Here is a 14,252-nt window from a genome sequence, read left to right on the forward strand (position 1 = left end):
TTTTGAATTGGACCTGGAAGCAAACTGGTAACTGGTGCAGTTCATAGGACAGCAGTGTTTCAAAAGTGCTTTTTTTAAAAGGAAAGCAGCCTTTCTTGTTTTTCCTTGAAGTTATTTCAATTCAGAACTGAAGAAGCTTCTTGGATGAAAAGTGAAATGTCCTCAAGGAAAAACAAAGGAAGCCCAGTTGCCTCTCAAAAAAGCATCTTTGGGACAACCATGACCCGGATGACTGAGAATCTGCATAGACATAGGACAGGAGTGTAACATGTGCCAGCCTGGAGACACACATAGCTGCCTGTCCCGCTGCATTAGGCACCAGCTGAAGCTTCTGGATATTCTTGAAGGGCAGCCCCAGGTAGAGCATAGTACAGTAGTCCATTTGGGAGATGACCAGGGTATGAGTGACTGTGAGCAGAGCCTCCCAGTCCAGGAACTGGTGCACAACACAAAATACAAACACAAGGGCATTGAAGCTGTATGTATAACCACACACAGGCCCAGTTGATGCAGATTTTTGATCTTTCAAAGCTTTCGTAGGGAGAATTGGCTAAATATTCAAGTTGTATGCAGAATGATGCACAGGTGACAACACTTAATGTGACTAATTTTGAAAAAAGCTAAGCAGGGCAGTGTGTGGATAAGACTGTATGGGAGAACACTGGGAAATCTTAGAACTGTAGGATAGCTGAAGAAGGTATTGATAAACTACACTACATTCATGTTGTTGCAAAAACACGGTATGGGTGTGTTGGTGGGTGTCCATGTAATCACCAGAAGCTGCGCTCAACCTGAGGGAGATTTTATGCAGAAAGAGATTTGCAGGATGAGAAGCTGTGAATTTTTCAGCCACCTCCTGCTTCTATTTCTGTAGCAACTAGAGTTAGTGACAACTTGTCATGAAAGATTTCCCCCCTCTAATTCCTGCAAACTGCAACATTGCCTAAAGCGATGGCGAACTGATGACATATATGTCACAGGTGACATGCCATGCCTCCAGATCAAAGGCAATCCATTTACACAACCTGATTAAGAAAAAGCTATGAATGTGTGCATGAAATCATCTCAACTTGTGAATTCCAGAGAGTTGAAGGCAGATTCTAGCTGGATGTTCTTTTTTAAAAAAAACAAACTGGAATTCCTAATGATAAGAATTCAGCAGAAAGTTGGCAAGCTCTCCTTTGCTGATATATTTGCTGGATATATTCAAGCAGAGATGGCGCAACTTTCTATCCAGGAACATTGGATTCCTGTCCTGAACGGGATTGGATTTGATAACTTAAACATCTGCCCCTAACATTACAGTTCTGTAAATCTGAGACAGACACAGCTTTATAATCGGTCATGAATAGACTTGATTGTACTAGCTGGCTCTACCATGCTTCACCACGTGATTCTTTCAATGTTCCTGCTGGCTTATTTCATATTTATTGTATTATTTGCCTCTGGCTGGTAATCCAGGAAGCAAATCTTAAAGGACACATGCTTTGCTTTTAGTTTAAGGCTTTCACCTGTTACCAACCAAAGAAATAAGCAAGCCATTCATTCAAGAAGTCCACTGAGAAATAGATTTAGGTTAGAGCAGGGGTAGGCAACCTTGGCTGGCTCAGGAATTCTGGGAGTTGAAGTCCACGAGTCATAAAAGAGCCAAGGTTGCCTACCCCTGGGTTAGAGCATGACATGGTGCATTCATTGTCAACCAAGCATAAATTGTGATTGAATGCATCCAATTCAAGGTATTGGTATCAACACTTAAAGTCCTGCAGGGCAAAGGCCCAGGTTATCTTGGCAAACCTCTTCTCCAGGTAGACTCTGCCCAACCTATTCGTTCAGCCTGGGGTGGGATATTGTGGGTACCCTGCCTTCTAAGTTTAGAGGCGAAGAAGGCCAGAAGCACAGCTTTGCAGTGACCACACAACCCTTTGGGGTTAAATCATATGAACACTATATCTGACATATTAGGGATAGCAATGAAACGATTCAGCCAGCCTTTTGAAGTTTGAAAACCCGTGCACAGAATGCCAGTGAGTTTTATGTTAATTTTATGTTCAATTTTCACTCTGTAAAATTTGATGGATTTTAATGATGCTTTAATATTGGATTCAGTAAGGAAAGAGTATATATAAGTATCTGCCAATAAGTAAACCTTGCAGACAAATTATAGAGATGGTTCCTGATATGAAAAAGGAAATGCACCAGGTGTCTCTTCCTTCATGTTTGAAATTGGTTGAAAAAAACCCTGCAGAACTGCACGTTGTTCAGTGATATCCAGTAGACCAGTGTTTCTCAACCTTGTCCATTTGAAGATGTATGGACTTCAACTCCCAGGATTCCCAAACCAGCCATGCTGGCTGGGGAATTCTGGGAGTTGAAGTCCACACATCTTCAAGTGAACAAGGTTGAGAAACACTGCAGTAGGAAAAACAAACTCACAAATAGGTTTTTCTTCTAAAGATTTGCTTAAATCATTGCACCCCCTTTTTTCCCTTTGTTTCCAGAGAGGGTATGATTATGAAAAGATCTGGAGGACACCGGATTCCTGGCTTGAATTGTTGCGGGCAAGGAAGGCTATGCTACCGATGGTCAAAAAGGTACTTTTGTAGAAATTCTGAATTTCTTTCTAGATGGTCTTTTCCAGCATTAAGCTGAATATATTAGCAGCAAAGAAGGGTAGCTTTAAAAAAAAAGCTGCAGGTGGTACAAGTAATTTTTGCTCTCTTAACAGCTGTCTGGTACGTTTTAAGCAGAAGAAACATTTTGAAAAGACCTGAATAATATTACTCTCAGAGATGCAAAACTAGTGACAGATGGAGTTGTGTATATTAAATTGGACTCCTTTTGCATTCTGTTTCATGAATTACCTGGCAATAACTCATAGCTCACCTTTATTCAAGCACCAGGAGCCCATTTCTAATACTTTTCTGCTTTGTTCCTTTTCCTTTCAGAAAGACCAATAGGGATCAAAATTTTTTACCTTAAAAACAGCAAGGACACAACGTGGGGGCAGGGAATAGTGAATCCAGATTTTTTCCCCAGAACATATTGTCTAGATAGGTAGGACAAACACAGGTTTTAATGTAATTAAACAAATAAATACAGTTCAGATTAGATAGCCTTTATGACAAGGCTAAACGTTGGTTTACCTCAATGCTTTGTGTGAAAGTCGGCATGGAGATTCACAGATGGATGACGTGTTCAGGCATAGCATGAGAATCAAATGCATTAAAACTACTGTGTTTTTAGTTGATAGCTGGGGTTCATCAATCAATTCAAAACATTTTAATTTTAAAGACAGTGCCCTCAGTTAATGTCCTTATTATTACAGAGAGCCAGTCTGGTGTGGTTAAATTACCAAGCTGAAATAGGGAGATCATGAGTTCTAATCCCATTAAGGCACAAAGCCAGTGCCCTTGGGCCAGTCACTCTTTCTCAGCCCTAGAAGGAAGAAGAGAATAGCAAACCACTTTCAAAAATCTTGCCAAGAAAACTTCAGGCATTTGCCATGATTCAATATTCTCTTGAAGGTGCAACACACACACAAACACACACACACACACATTATTACTATTATTCCCATTTGATGAATAATCAATGCATACTTTTCTTCTTCAATGAATGATTCATTGATTAGGAATTGAAACACCCTCCTACAAAGGAACAGAGTAAATTGCACTTCAGGTTAGCAGCTAACTAAGCCATTTATTAATTCAATTTAAAGTGACAGTATATACTTATAAAATATGCCACAGCCTTACTTCAGGCTTGTTTTCAGGTAGGAAGGGCATTCTGCTCATTAACTATGGCTTCTCTAGTTCATGTTTTGTTTCTTTCTTTGAAACATGTTTTGCCTCGTAGACTCAAGGAAAATGCAGTACAAACCTTGGCTACCAATTTGCTGCCCAATGTTCCCGGACAATTGTTGTCCTTGGAGAGCACTGGGGTGTCCTGAAACATTTACAAAATCTCAATTCAATTAAGCAGCGTGGAGACAATGTAGGTTTTGTCCTAGAGTACATGGCACCATCCAATCACTGTCGCCAATAAGCAGGCTGGACGGCCTCTGTTGCTCATTTGCATTTTATGGAACACCAAGTCTCAGCCTCCCAAAGCAAAGAGACAAAAGCTGATCTTCCCAAGACAGAAAATAACAGAATCTGCTGCATGCGCAGTCAGCATGTCCAACTATTCTTCCACCACTACCCCATTCAAATTAAATAGCTTTTAAGATAAAATGAATACTATCTCGAGGCTCACAAAAGCTTCACTTACAGTTGATTGGAAACCCTCTTGCAGATTTTGTGTGTGTGTGTGTGTGCCTGCGTGAAACAAAAACCATGAGTTTAACGATTTATAGTTTTAGAGCGACTAGATTAAAGAAAGAAGTGAGTTATGTTGTAGCCCTAGAATAAGAAACCACTTTGTCCCAACGGTGCTTTTTCAAGAGGCAACTGGACTTCCTTTGTTTTTCCTTGAAGTCATTTTGCTTCCCATCCAAGAAGCTTTTTCAGTTCTGACAAAGAATGTCCAGTTGTCTCTTGAAAAAGCACCGTTGGGACAACCATGACCTGGAAGACTGAGAAACTCCATAGACAAGAAACCACTTGGTACGTGTTTTTTTTCTTTACTATTTTTTTTTCTTTTCTTGCACTTTTAACTCTCCTTGATTTCTTTCTTCCTTTCTTTTTTTTCTGTATATTAGTATTAGTTTTTAATCTTTTTTTAAAAAAAACCCCTTTTAATAAAATTATACCAAAATGAGGCTCACAAAAGTAACAGAATTTCAGGGCGGCCACCTGCTGCACTGTGCAAAACCTTGTGTAACTACACCAAATTCTCCCACAATCGTATACAGGTACCACCTAGCTTACATTGAGTTCGACTCTGGGCAATTCCACGGACATGTTATCTAATTTTCTTGGCTGTGATACAGAAATGATTTGGAACAGGCTACTTGGCAGACAGAAAAGGAGACAGCAATAAGTGGGCAAATGTTAATGGCTGGCAGATGGATGCTTCTCCCTAAGTAGCGAAACAGACTTAGTTTTGACGCTCTGCTATTAATGATGGCATCGCTACAGCACTTCTAAATTGCATGAGGAATTGGCACATGAGGTGATTTGGAACAAGTCATCATTCTGTAGCAACGAAGTGGAGAAATATACCAGTTCTGGTCCCGCTTGTGAAGAGGAACACTTTGAATGCTCCCATGACACGTGTTGTGAATTCATAAGAATTAAGAGCTTCACCTAGGGAAAGCATATGGCCAGAGTATGCCTATGGTTTCCCACCCCCGCCGCCGATGTGTCATTTCCTGTACCAAGAAATACAACTGTCAAGGAATGCATACCATCACAGATGAAGAGGCAAAACATAAAAATAACAAGTTGTTACTAGTCCTTATGAAGTAGTCTGGAGAAAGCCCTCCACCCCAGCCATGATTTGAGATCAGTGAAGAGTTCTTCCTTCTCCTGTGGAAAACATGCATCCATTTTGAGAACTGGTTTTGTGAAGCATTCACTTTGGTATTCTGAATATGGATGTGCATACCCTGACGGTAAAAATAGTTTGAATAGGAGACTTTCTCCTCCCCATTCCTCCCACAGCACTTAGGAAGTCTACACTGAACGTAGCAAAATCTGTTCAGTCTTCTCCTATCCCAGTGGTTTTGTGTGTGTGTGTGTATATACATGCACATGCACACACTTTTTCTCTCTCACTCTCTGCTGCACAGTCTGTTGCTTAGCAATACATCTTTTCAAAGCTAAAGTTGCAGTCTCCTTTTTATAAACTTTAATGGAATTAAGTTGGTGTGTTTTGTAAACAACTTTTACAGTAATAGCTGAGTCTTAAAGTGTTGAGTCTATAATGATGGGTGGAAGCGTTTCAAAACAATATGCTCCAGAAATTGGAGGCCAGGAATCACCTAGCCAAACAAACATTGAATACTATTTTTGTTGAATCAAGTCCTAGACTTAAAGGTGGTTTATGTTACCAGAGCACATTGACGAATGTGTCTTTTCTGAGTCACTTCCAGCATTGAGGCTCAGAAGACCCAGTGAGTCACTGAAGAGCTTAGCAACTAATTGCCTAGGAAAATTTGGACCTGGGTTGCATGGATATGAAAAGTGCCAGAATGGAATATTCCACTCTACATGGCCCTGGGCGATGTCATTTCTGAATTATAAAGTCGGAGACATGGAGAAAATCACAAATGCAAAGCAGAAAGGAACAAGTATAAAAACTTTAGTCCAATTAAAAACTCCACTCCAAAGCGTAAAAAAAAACATCCACATTAAATTGGGATAATGACAACATCTATAGAGCCACAGAAATATAAGGTTGAAACACCTAATTCTCACAGTTGTCTAATATGTATGTATATCAACCCTTAGAGTGTGGCAATGGTATTATTATTTATTCCTTTTATTATCTTCTTTACTTCCCCCTTTTATTGGTATTATGGTTTGTCACACAGTCAGCCAAATGTTCAGGCTGCATTTAGCACTTTTGTCCACCTATCAAGTCCTTTCTAAGGACCTGAGATAGGAAGATGTGTATTATGGTTTGTCACACAATCAGCCAGATGTTCAGACTAAATTTGGCATTTTTGTCTACCTATCGAGTAAATATTTTCCCCATTGACTAGCAAGTACACTGAATGCTTCTACCAGAGACAAATTCCTGGTATGTCTAATCATACTTGGCCAATAATGTATTCAATTCAGTTCAACTTTCTAACTGCCATAATGTTTAAGGGGGAAATCAGGGGTGTTCAACCTTGGCAACTTTAAGACTTGTGTACTTCAACTCCCAGAATTCCCCAGCCAGTAGGTTGAAATTGTAGTCCACAAGTCTTAAGTTGCCAAGGATGGAGACCCATGTGCTAAGCCTTTCAGGTTTGGAATCTCAGTTCTGGTTTGCTTTAGAAAAGGCAGCCATGTTTACAAAACTACACCTTTGTAACTGGGAATTGGGTTACCCTTAGTTGAGTAAGACATTAAGTCCAGGGCTAGAAGCTCACTCTTTGGGAATATTGCTACCTCTTAGCACAGTAGCCTCCAAATAATTTTTCTGAAGAATTCATTCATAAAAATGTCATCTTAGTCAGCCTTCCACATCAAACTACCAGCTCTGATTGTTATGTTGTAGCTTCAGAACTTCAGCAACTTCACAATTCCCAGCCAGCTGTTCTTTTTCTTTGCATCTGACCCATATGATTTCTTGTACAGCACCTAGTTCTTGTAGCAAAGTTATTAACAGAGGATGCAACAAAGGATTTTGTGGTAGATGCTAATTAGCACGTAGAAGCTATGACTAGCCCAAGGTGACTCAGCTGACTCCCACACATAAAGGAGAACTATAGATCCTGGTGCTGAATTAACTCATTTTCTAAGTTTCTGCTATACAAGAGCCAGTTTGATGTAATGATTAAGGTATCAGGCTAGAAACTGGGAGATATTGAGTTCTAGTCCCACGTTAGACCCAAAGGCAGCTGGCTGACCTTGGGCCAGTCAAGCCCTAGAAAAAGTCAACAGCCAATGACTTCCAAAATCTTGCCAAGTAAACTGCAGGGATTTGCCCAGGCAATCGCCAGGAGTCAACAGTAACTTGAAGGCAAATAAACAAAAGAAAGACTATACAAGGAACCATAAATTAAGGAAGTAGCTAAACAATACATTAAGCCACAATCAAATAACAAAATGAATGAACCAAAATTACTGGTTTGTTGCAACTAGCCAAAATTAGTAGGTTCTGTGAATGCATCTTTTAAATATTTAATTAACATATATTTGAGAGTATATCCAAGCAGTTAGAAGTTTGGGGGGAGTTATGACCTTAATGTGGTGTTATACTGCACATACAGTTTAGGCAACAATATCTTTGCTTACTATGTAGTTCCTAGATTTTTTGTTAAATGGAAATCAATATATTGGCAACAACCTAAAAGTAAGTTGAACTCTGTGGGAATGGAGCATATAAATATAAATAAAGTCTTACAGGTTCAGGTTAAGACAAAGCTGGTTTAGATGATTCACTGGTTACTTAACAGCTGTAAATTGGGAGGGTATTAACCATACTTACTGCTGTTAATACACCTTAGTGAACTGAGTCTGGAAATTGCCTACCTGCCTTCTCTTCAGAAGAGGAATAACTGTAATTGTAACTATGCTTTACCTAACCTAAAGCAATCCACAGAAAATATGATACAGGAAAAAAAGTATGCAGCAGGCAAATTGTGTTGCTTTAGGAACAGACTGGGGAAAAAGTATTGTTGGGATTATAGCAAATATGGTTTAGATGCATTAAATGTTAATATGATTAAGTTATCAATATAATCTACTGATTTTTTTTGTACTTGTATTCCTTCCCCAGGTGGTTAGTGGTAAAAGACTCTTTCTTATTGTACATGAAACCAGACAGTGGAGCTGTTTCTTTTGTCCTCTTGGTTGATAAAGAATTCAGCATAAAGATTGGCAAGAAGGACACAGAAACTAAATATGGGTTACGAATTGATAATCTTTCCAGGTAAGAAGTTCCTATAGTACCACATGGCTATCTCCCTCTGCAATTCTGGTTCAGTGGGTTGCAAATTGCAAGTTTTCTGCTGCTTGCTTATGGCAAATGGTGATTGTGTACAAGTAAAGAAGTGATAAAGCTGAGTGTTTGATTCTTCTCCAGGTCACTGATTTTGAAGTGCAACAGCTACAGACATGCTCTCTGGTGGGGCCAAGGAATAGAAGAGTTCATTCAGAAAAATGGCAAGAACTTCCTCAGACATCACAGATTTGGTTCCTACGCAGCCATCCAGGAGAACACCTTAGCCAAGTGGTAAGAGAAGACGTTCCATTGTTTAATAGCTGCTGATAGCACATGGCTGTAGGTATCTGTAGCAGAGCACCTCAACTTTAGCCACTGTTAAGATGTGTGGATTTCAACTCCCAGAATTCTCCCAGTCAACATTCTGGCTGGGGATTTCTGAATGCTAAAGACCACACTTGTTAAAGTTGTCAGGGTTGAGAAAGACTAGTCTGTAACAAGACAACATGTGTCATGTAGGGCATCACACCAATGATGCAATTATGTATTTGTATCATGGTATCCGTTCAAAATACGTAAGTCACACTGTTTGCAAGTTAATGTTATGATTCACATGTCATACTTTATGATAGATAGATAGATAGATAGATAGATAGATAGATAGATAGATAGATAGATAGATAGATAGATAGATAGACAGACAGACAGACAGACAGACAGACAGACAGACAGACAGACAGACAGACAGACAGAACCAACTGTTCTCCTCAGGATGTTAATAAATGTGGATGAGTCAGACTTAAGTCTCCATATGATGATAAAGTCAGAGTTTCAATGTAATTTTGTTTTTTCAAACAAAAGAAAAGAGAGTTTTCTCTGCTTTTGCCCCCACTGTACGTAACCACTTGCCCCATGAGGTGAGGTTGGCCTCTGCATTCTGGCCTTCCTGAAGAGTTTGAAGACCTGGCTCTGTCAACTGGGATCAGAGGATTAGAGAGCAGCCATCAATCCTGGGGGTGCCTCGTGCCTTGAGGGTGCTCCCTCCGTTTTTTAACTTGTTTTTAACTTAGTTTTTAAAGTCTGTTTCCGACCCCGTGTTCACAGTATTTTTTATGGTTTTATAGCTTTCATTTATAAACCACCCAGAGTCACTTAGACAATGAGATGGGTGGTATCTAAATGTTGTTGTTGTTGTTAGCTGCGAAGTCGTGTCCGACCCATCGCGACCCTATGGACAACATTCCTCCAGGCCTTCCTGTCTTCTACCATCTTCTGGAGTCCATTTAAGCTCACGCCTACTGCTTCAGTGACTCCATCCAGCCACCTCATTCTCTGTCGTCCCCTTCTTCTATTGCCCTAGATCTTTCCCAGCATTAGGCTCTTCTCCAGTGAGTCCTTCCTTCTCATTAGGTGGCCAAAGTATTTGAGTTTTAGCTTCAGGATCTGGCCTTCTAAAGAGCAGTCAGGATTGATCTCCTCTAGGACTGACCGGTTTGATCGCCTTGCGGTCCAAGGGACTCGCAGGAGTCTTCTCCAGCACCATAGTTCAAAGGCCTCAATTCTTTGGCGCTCAGCCTTTCTTATGGTCCAACTTTCACTGCCATACATTGCAACTGGGAAGACCATAGCCTTGACTATACGCACTTTTGTTGACAGGGTGATGTCTCTGCTTTTTAGTGTGCTGTCTAGATTTGCCATGGCTTTCCTCCCCAGGAGCAAGCGTCTTTTAATTTCTTGGCTACAGTCCCCATCTACAGTGATCTTGGAGCCCAGGAAAACAAAATCTGTCACTACCTCCATTTCTTCCCCATCTATTTGCCAGGAATTGAGAGGGCCAGATGCCATGATCTTGGTTTTCTTAATGTTAAGTTTCAACCCAAGTTTTGCACTCTCCTTCTTCACCCGCAACAAGAGGCTCTTTAGTTCTTCTTCACTTTCTGCCATTAGAGTGGTATCATCTGCGTATCTTAGGTTGTTGATATTTCTTCCGGCAATCTTAATTCCAACTTTTGATTCATCTAGCCCTGCCTTTCTCATGATGTGCTCTGCATATAAGTTAAATAGGCAGGGCGACAGTATACAGCCTTGCCGGACTCCTTTCCCAATTTTGAACCAATCAGTGGTTCCGTGTCCAGTTCTCACTGTTGCTTCTTGACCCGCATATAGGTTTCTCAAGAGACAAATAAGATGGTCTGGTACTCCCATCTCTTTAAGAACTTGCCACAGTTTGTTATGATCCACACAATCAAAGGCTTTAGCATAGTCAATGAAGCAGAAGTAGATGTTTTTCTGGAACTCTCTAGCTTTCTCCATGATCCAGCGTATGTTGGCAATTTGATCTCTAGTTCCTCTGCCTCTTCGAAATCCTGCCTGTACTTCTGGTAGTTCTCGATCCACATACTGCTGAAGTCTAGCTTGTAGGATTTTAAGCATGACTTTACTAGCATGAGAAATGAGTGCAATGGTGCGATCTAAATGTAATAGCTAAAATAAATAAAAATAGCTATGAGGATTATGTTCTGATTGATATTAGAATATTGGTCACTAATTGACTTGTTTATCACACCCCTGCTAGAAACATAAAAACTGCATCCGGTCCCCATTTAGCACAGCAGCATTTTGTGTGGTCAACTGGGTGCAGCCATGAAACTCAAAAGTAGGTTCACAGTCAGTGGCCCTCTTCTATTGTCGGTCTCCAGCAGATGATGCTTAAATATATTTTACCTCTTCTGCCGTTGCTCTTCAGCAATTGCTGCTTAAATAGCCTGCTGAGATTCATTGATGGTATGTAGCCACCCAGCCCTATTTTCCCTGAATTGTACAAATCCCTTTTTAAAACACCAAAAAACTGCTGGTCGTTGTCATGTTTAATGACAGCAATTTCCCCTGTATTACTATCTATGCAGAAAGCAATCCTTCCTCTGCCTTTGAATTTCTTTAGTATTTAGTTTCACTGGATGACCCCAAGGTTTAAGACTGTGAAAGGAGAGAGAGAGAAAAAAAACTTTCCACATTTTCTGCACCATGCATGGTTTCACATATCTCCATTATGTTTGTTTTCTACACACATCTTTATAGCTCCAGGCGGCGGGGGGGAAAGTTCTACAGTTATTGCTACAATCTTTTCTGTAAAAAGTCCTACAGTGATTGCTTCAATCTTTCCTGACTATGAAGATGTTCTAGTCCACTAGTCATTTTCATTTCTTTCATTTTTCCTGCATTTCCTCCTTTTCTCTGCTTCTTCCAATGTTAAAAACAAAACAAAACAAACGTACTGTATATTGTTATCTTTTGTTTCCGGAATTCCAGTCCTGTCTATTTGTGTAATGTTGTCATTCCTTCTAGGTATGTCAATGCCAAGGGGTACTTTGAAGACGTAGCAAATGCCATGGAAGCTGCCAAGGAAGAGATTTTCATCACAGATTGGTGGTTAGTATTTAACTGACATGATCAGATTCCACCCTTCCTGCTCAGCCTCCTTCTAGCCTCTCAAGGTACTTTCTAGAATATTTTAATTATAATGTAGCACTGTTAGGGTCCTTTCACATGGAAACTTAACAGCAGGACCAGATGGCTTGGCAACATCTTAGAGGAAGAAGCAGTGAATAAGAGAGACTGTGCTGCAAAGGTCTTTTCAGGACACTTGGCTGAGGAAACAGACAAACCAACTAAAACTTTTAATCTAACAGAAATTACTTTAATGTACTGATTCCTTTTCAGCTTGTCTCTTTTTGCATGGGGGAAAAAATAAAAATGGAAAGTCTCTTATTGGTGTTTCTTGAACATTTAGCAAGTACAGATAGTCCTCGCCTTACAACAGTTCATTTAGTGACCATTCAAAATCACAATGGCACTGAAAAAAGGTGACTTATGACCATTTGTCAAGTTTCCGACAGATGAGGTTTTCAAGTGACTCCGAGGCATTGTTTACCTTAATAGTCCTTTATTAGCCCAATACATCGGCAGCTGAGTGGCAGCGGCTGGGCGGAGGTCTGGGACACCTATCTATCCTCTGTTAGATCCTCCTTACTGACTTATCATCAACTATGGACTGCCTTCTATCTGGACTACTCCTTATGCCTTTCCTTAAATATTCTTGCACGGACTTGCTCGCCCTCAGGGGTGCTCCCCCTTCCTGGGTGCGACCCGCCTTTCTAGCCGCTTAGGATCTCGAGGAAGGGCCCATCTATTGGGACCCCGAGAGATGGCTGGGCACGGGTAGGGGCCTTCGACGGAAACCTAACAGGAGGCCCCTAGTTAGTTTTCTTTGTAAATTTTTTAGGGGGCTAGGGAGGGGGGAGGGTACTCTTTTTGGTTGTTTGGACAAGGGGGGCAGTCCAACAACCTCTGTTCAGGCCAGTGCCAAGGTAGATCGCGGGGGGGAGGAGCGGGGGTCGGTTGCCTCTGGGGCTCCAGGGCTGGTCGTGGGAATACCTATTCCCACGACGTTAGGGAATGGCAGCAGGTGCAGGAGCAGAGGGCCGTATCGATCTCAGGGAAGGCCTCTCCGCTGCTTACAAGCGGTGAGGCACTCCGACCCTCTGGCTCCGCCCCGAGGTTCCGGGAGTGAGGATGTGCAGCCTCCTGAGCTCCGGCTGGTGTACTTGAATGCCAGGTCTGTCGCTAATAAAGCTCCTCTCGTCCGTGACTTGGTCGAGGGTGAGCAGGCGGACCTGGCTTGCATCACGGAGACTTGGTTGGGCCCAGGGGGGGGGTTTCCTCTGGTTGACCTTTGCCCACCAGGTTTCCGGGTGCTACACCGGCCTCAGGCTCAGGGTAGGGGCGGGGGTGTGGCTGTTGTCATGAGGGAGACCTTGTGTCCGCGGGAGGCCACCGTTCCCCAGATAGTCGGGTGTGAGTCTCTCTTTTTGAGATGCGGCCCTGGTGCGCAGTTGGGCTTGCTGCTGGTGTACCTTTCGCCTAGTCACATAGCAGCAGCCCTGCCTGAGCTGCTCGATGTCCTCTCTGGGTTGGTGATTGAGTTCCCGAAACTTATAGTTTTGGGGGACTTCAATCTACCATCGCTGGGAGGATCATCTGAGCTGGCTCGGGAGTTCATGGCTTCCATGACGGCCATGGACCTGACGCAAGTAATTTCAGGACCGACTCATGAGGGAGGCCACACCCTTGACTTAGTTTTCTTATCTGGACGGTGGTTAGATGATCTTGGTGGGGGCTCCCCAATTGTCATGCCCCTGTCATGGACCAATCATCATCTCCTGCGGCTGGTCTTCCATTTTGCCACCCCCCGCCGTGGGTATGTGGAACCAATTAAATGGTACCGCCCCAGACGCTTAATGGATCCCCAGAGGTTCCAGGCGGCGCTGGGGTCCCCACCTGCCTCCCTTGCTCACAGCTCGGCAGATGCCTTAGTGGAAGCCTGGGAAAGGGCAGCCACTGAGGCTCTTGACCGAGTTGTACCCCTGCGGCCCCTGACCCGGTGCAGATCCCATCGAGCTCCATGGTTCTCCGCGGAGCTCCGGGAGATGAAGCGTCGGAGACAGGGCCTAGAGAGCGGTTGGAGATCCAGCCGATCCGAATCCGACCGATTGCGACTAAGAACCTATACTAGGTCTTATCTCGCTGCAATAAGGGAGGCGAGGTCTAACCACTTCGCTACCCTTATCGCGTCCGCAGATAATCGCCCGGCCGCCCTGTTTAGGGTGACTCGCTCCCTCCTGAATCAAGAGGTGAGGGAAGAACCCTTGCAGGGT

At 42.4% G+C, this 14,252-nt stretch overlaps 1 protein-coding gene across 1 annotated transcript in view; it reads left to right on the forward strand.

Moving 5' to 3' along the window:
- Nucleotides 1-14,252, forward strand: part of PLD1 (phospholipase D1) — a gene marked incomplete at its 3' end in the record, with an annotated part of 135,026 nt that overhangs the window by 68,690 nt on the left and 52,084 nt on the right. The window contains exons 8-11 of the mRNA XM_081329791.1: nt 2,499-2,591; nt 8,374-8,526; nt 8,680-8,829; nt 11,884-11,967. Of these exons, the coding sequence (XP_081185917.1) occupies nt 2,499-2,591; nt 8,374-8,526; nt 8,680-8,829; nt 11,884-11,967 (480 nt within the window). The remainder of the gene's footprint in view (nt 1-2,498; nt 2,592-8,373; nt 8,527-8,679; nt 8,830-11,883; nt 11,968-14,252) is intronic.

Source organism: Vipera berus (assembly GCF_964194415.1).
Source record: "Vipera berus genome assembly, chromosome: 5".
NCBI classification, from domain to species: domain Eukaryota; kingdom Metazoa; phylum Chordata; class Lepidosauria; order Squamata; family Viperidae; genus Vipera; species Vipera berus.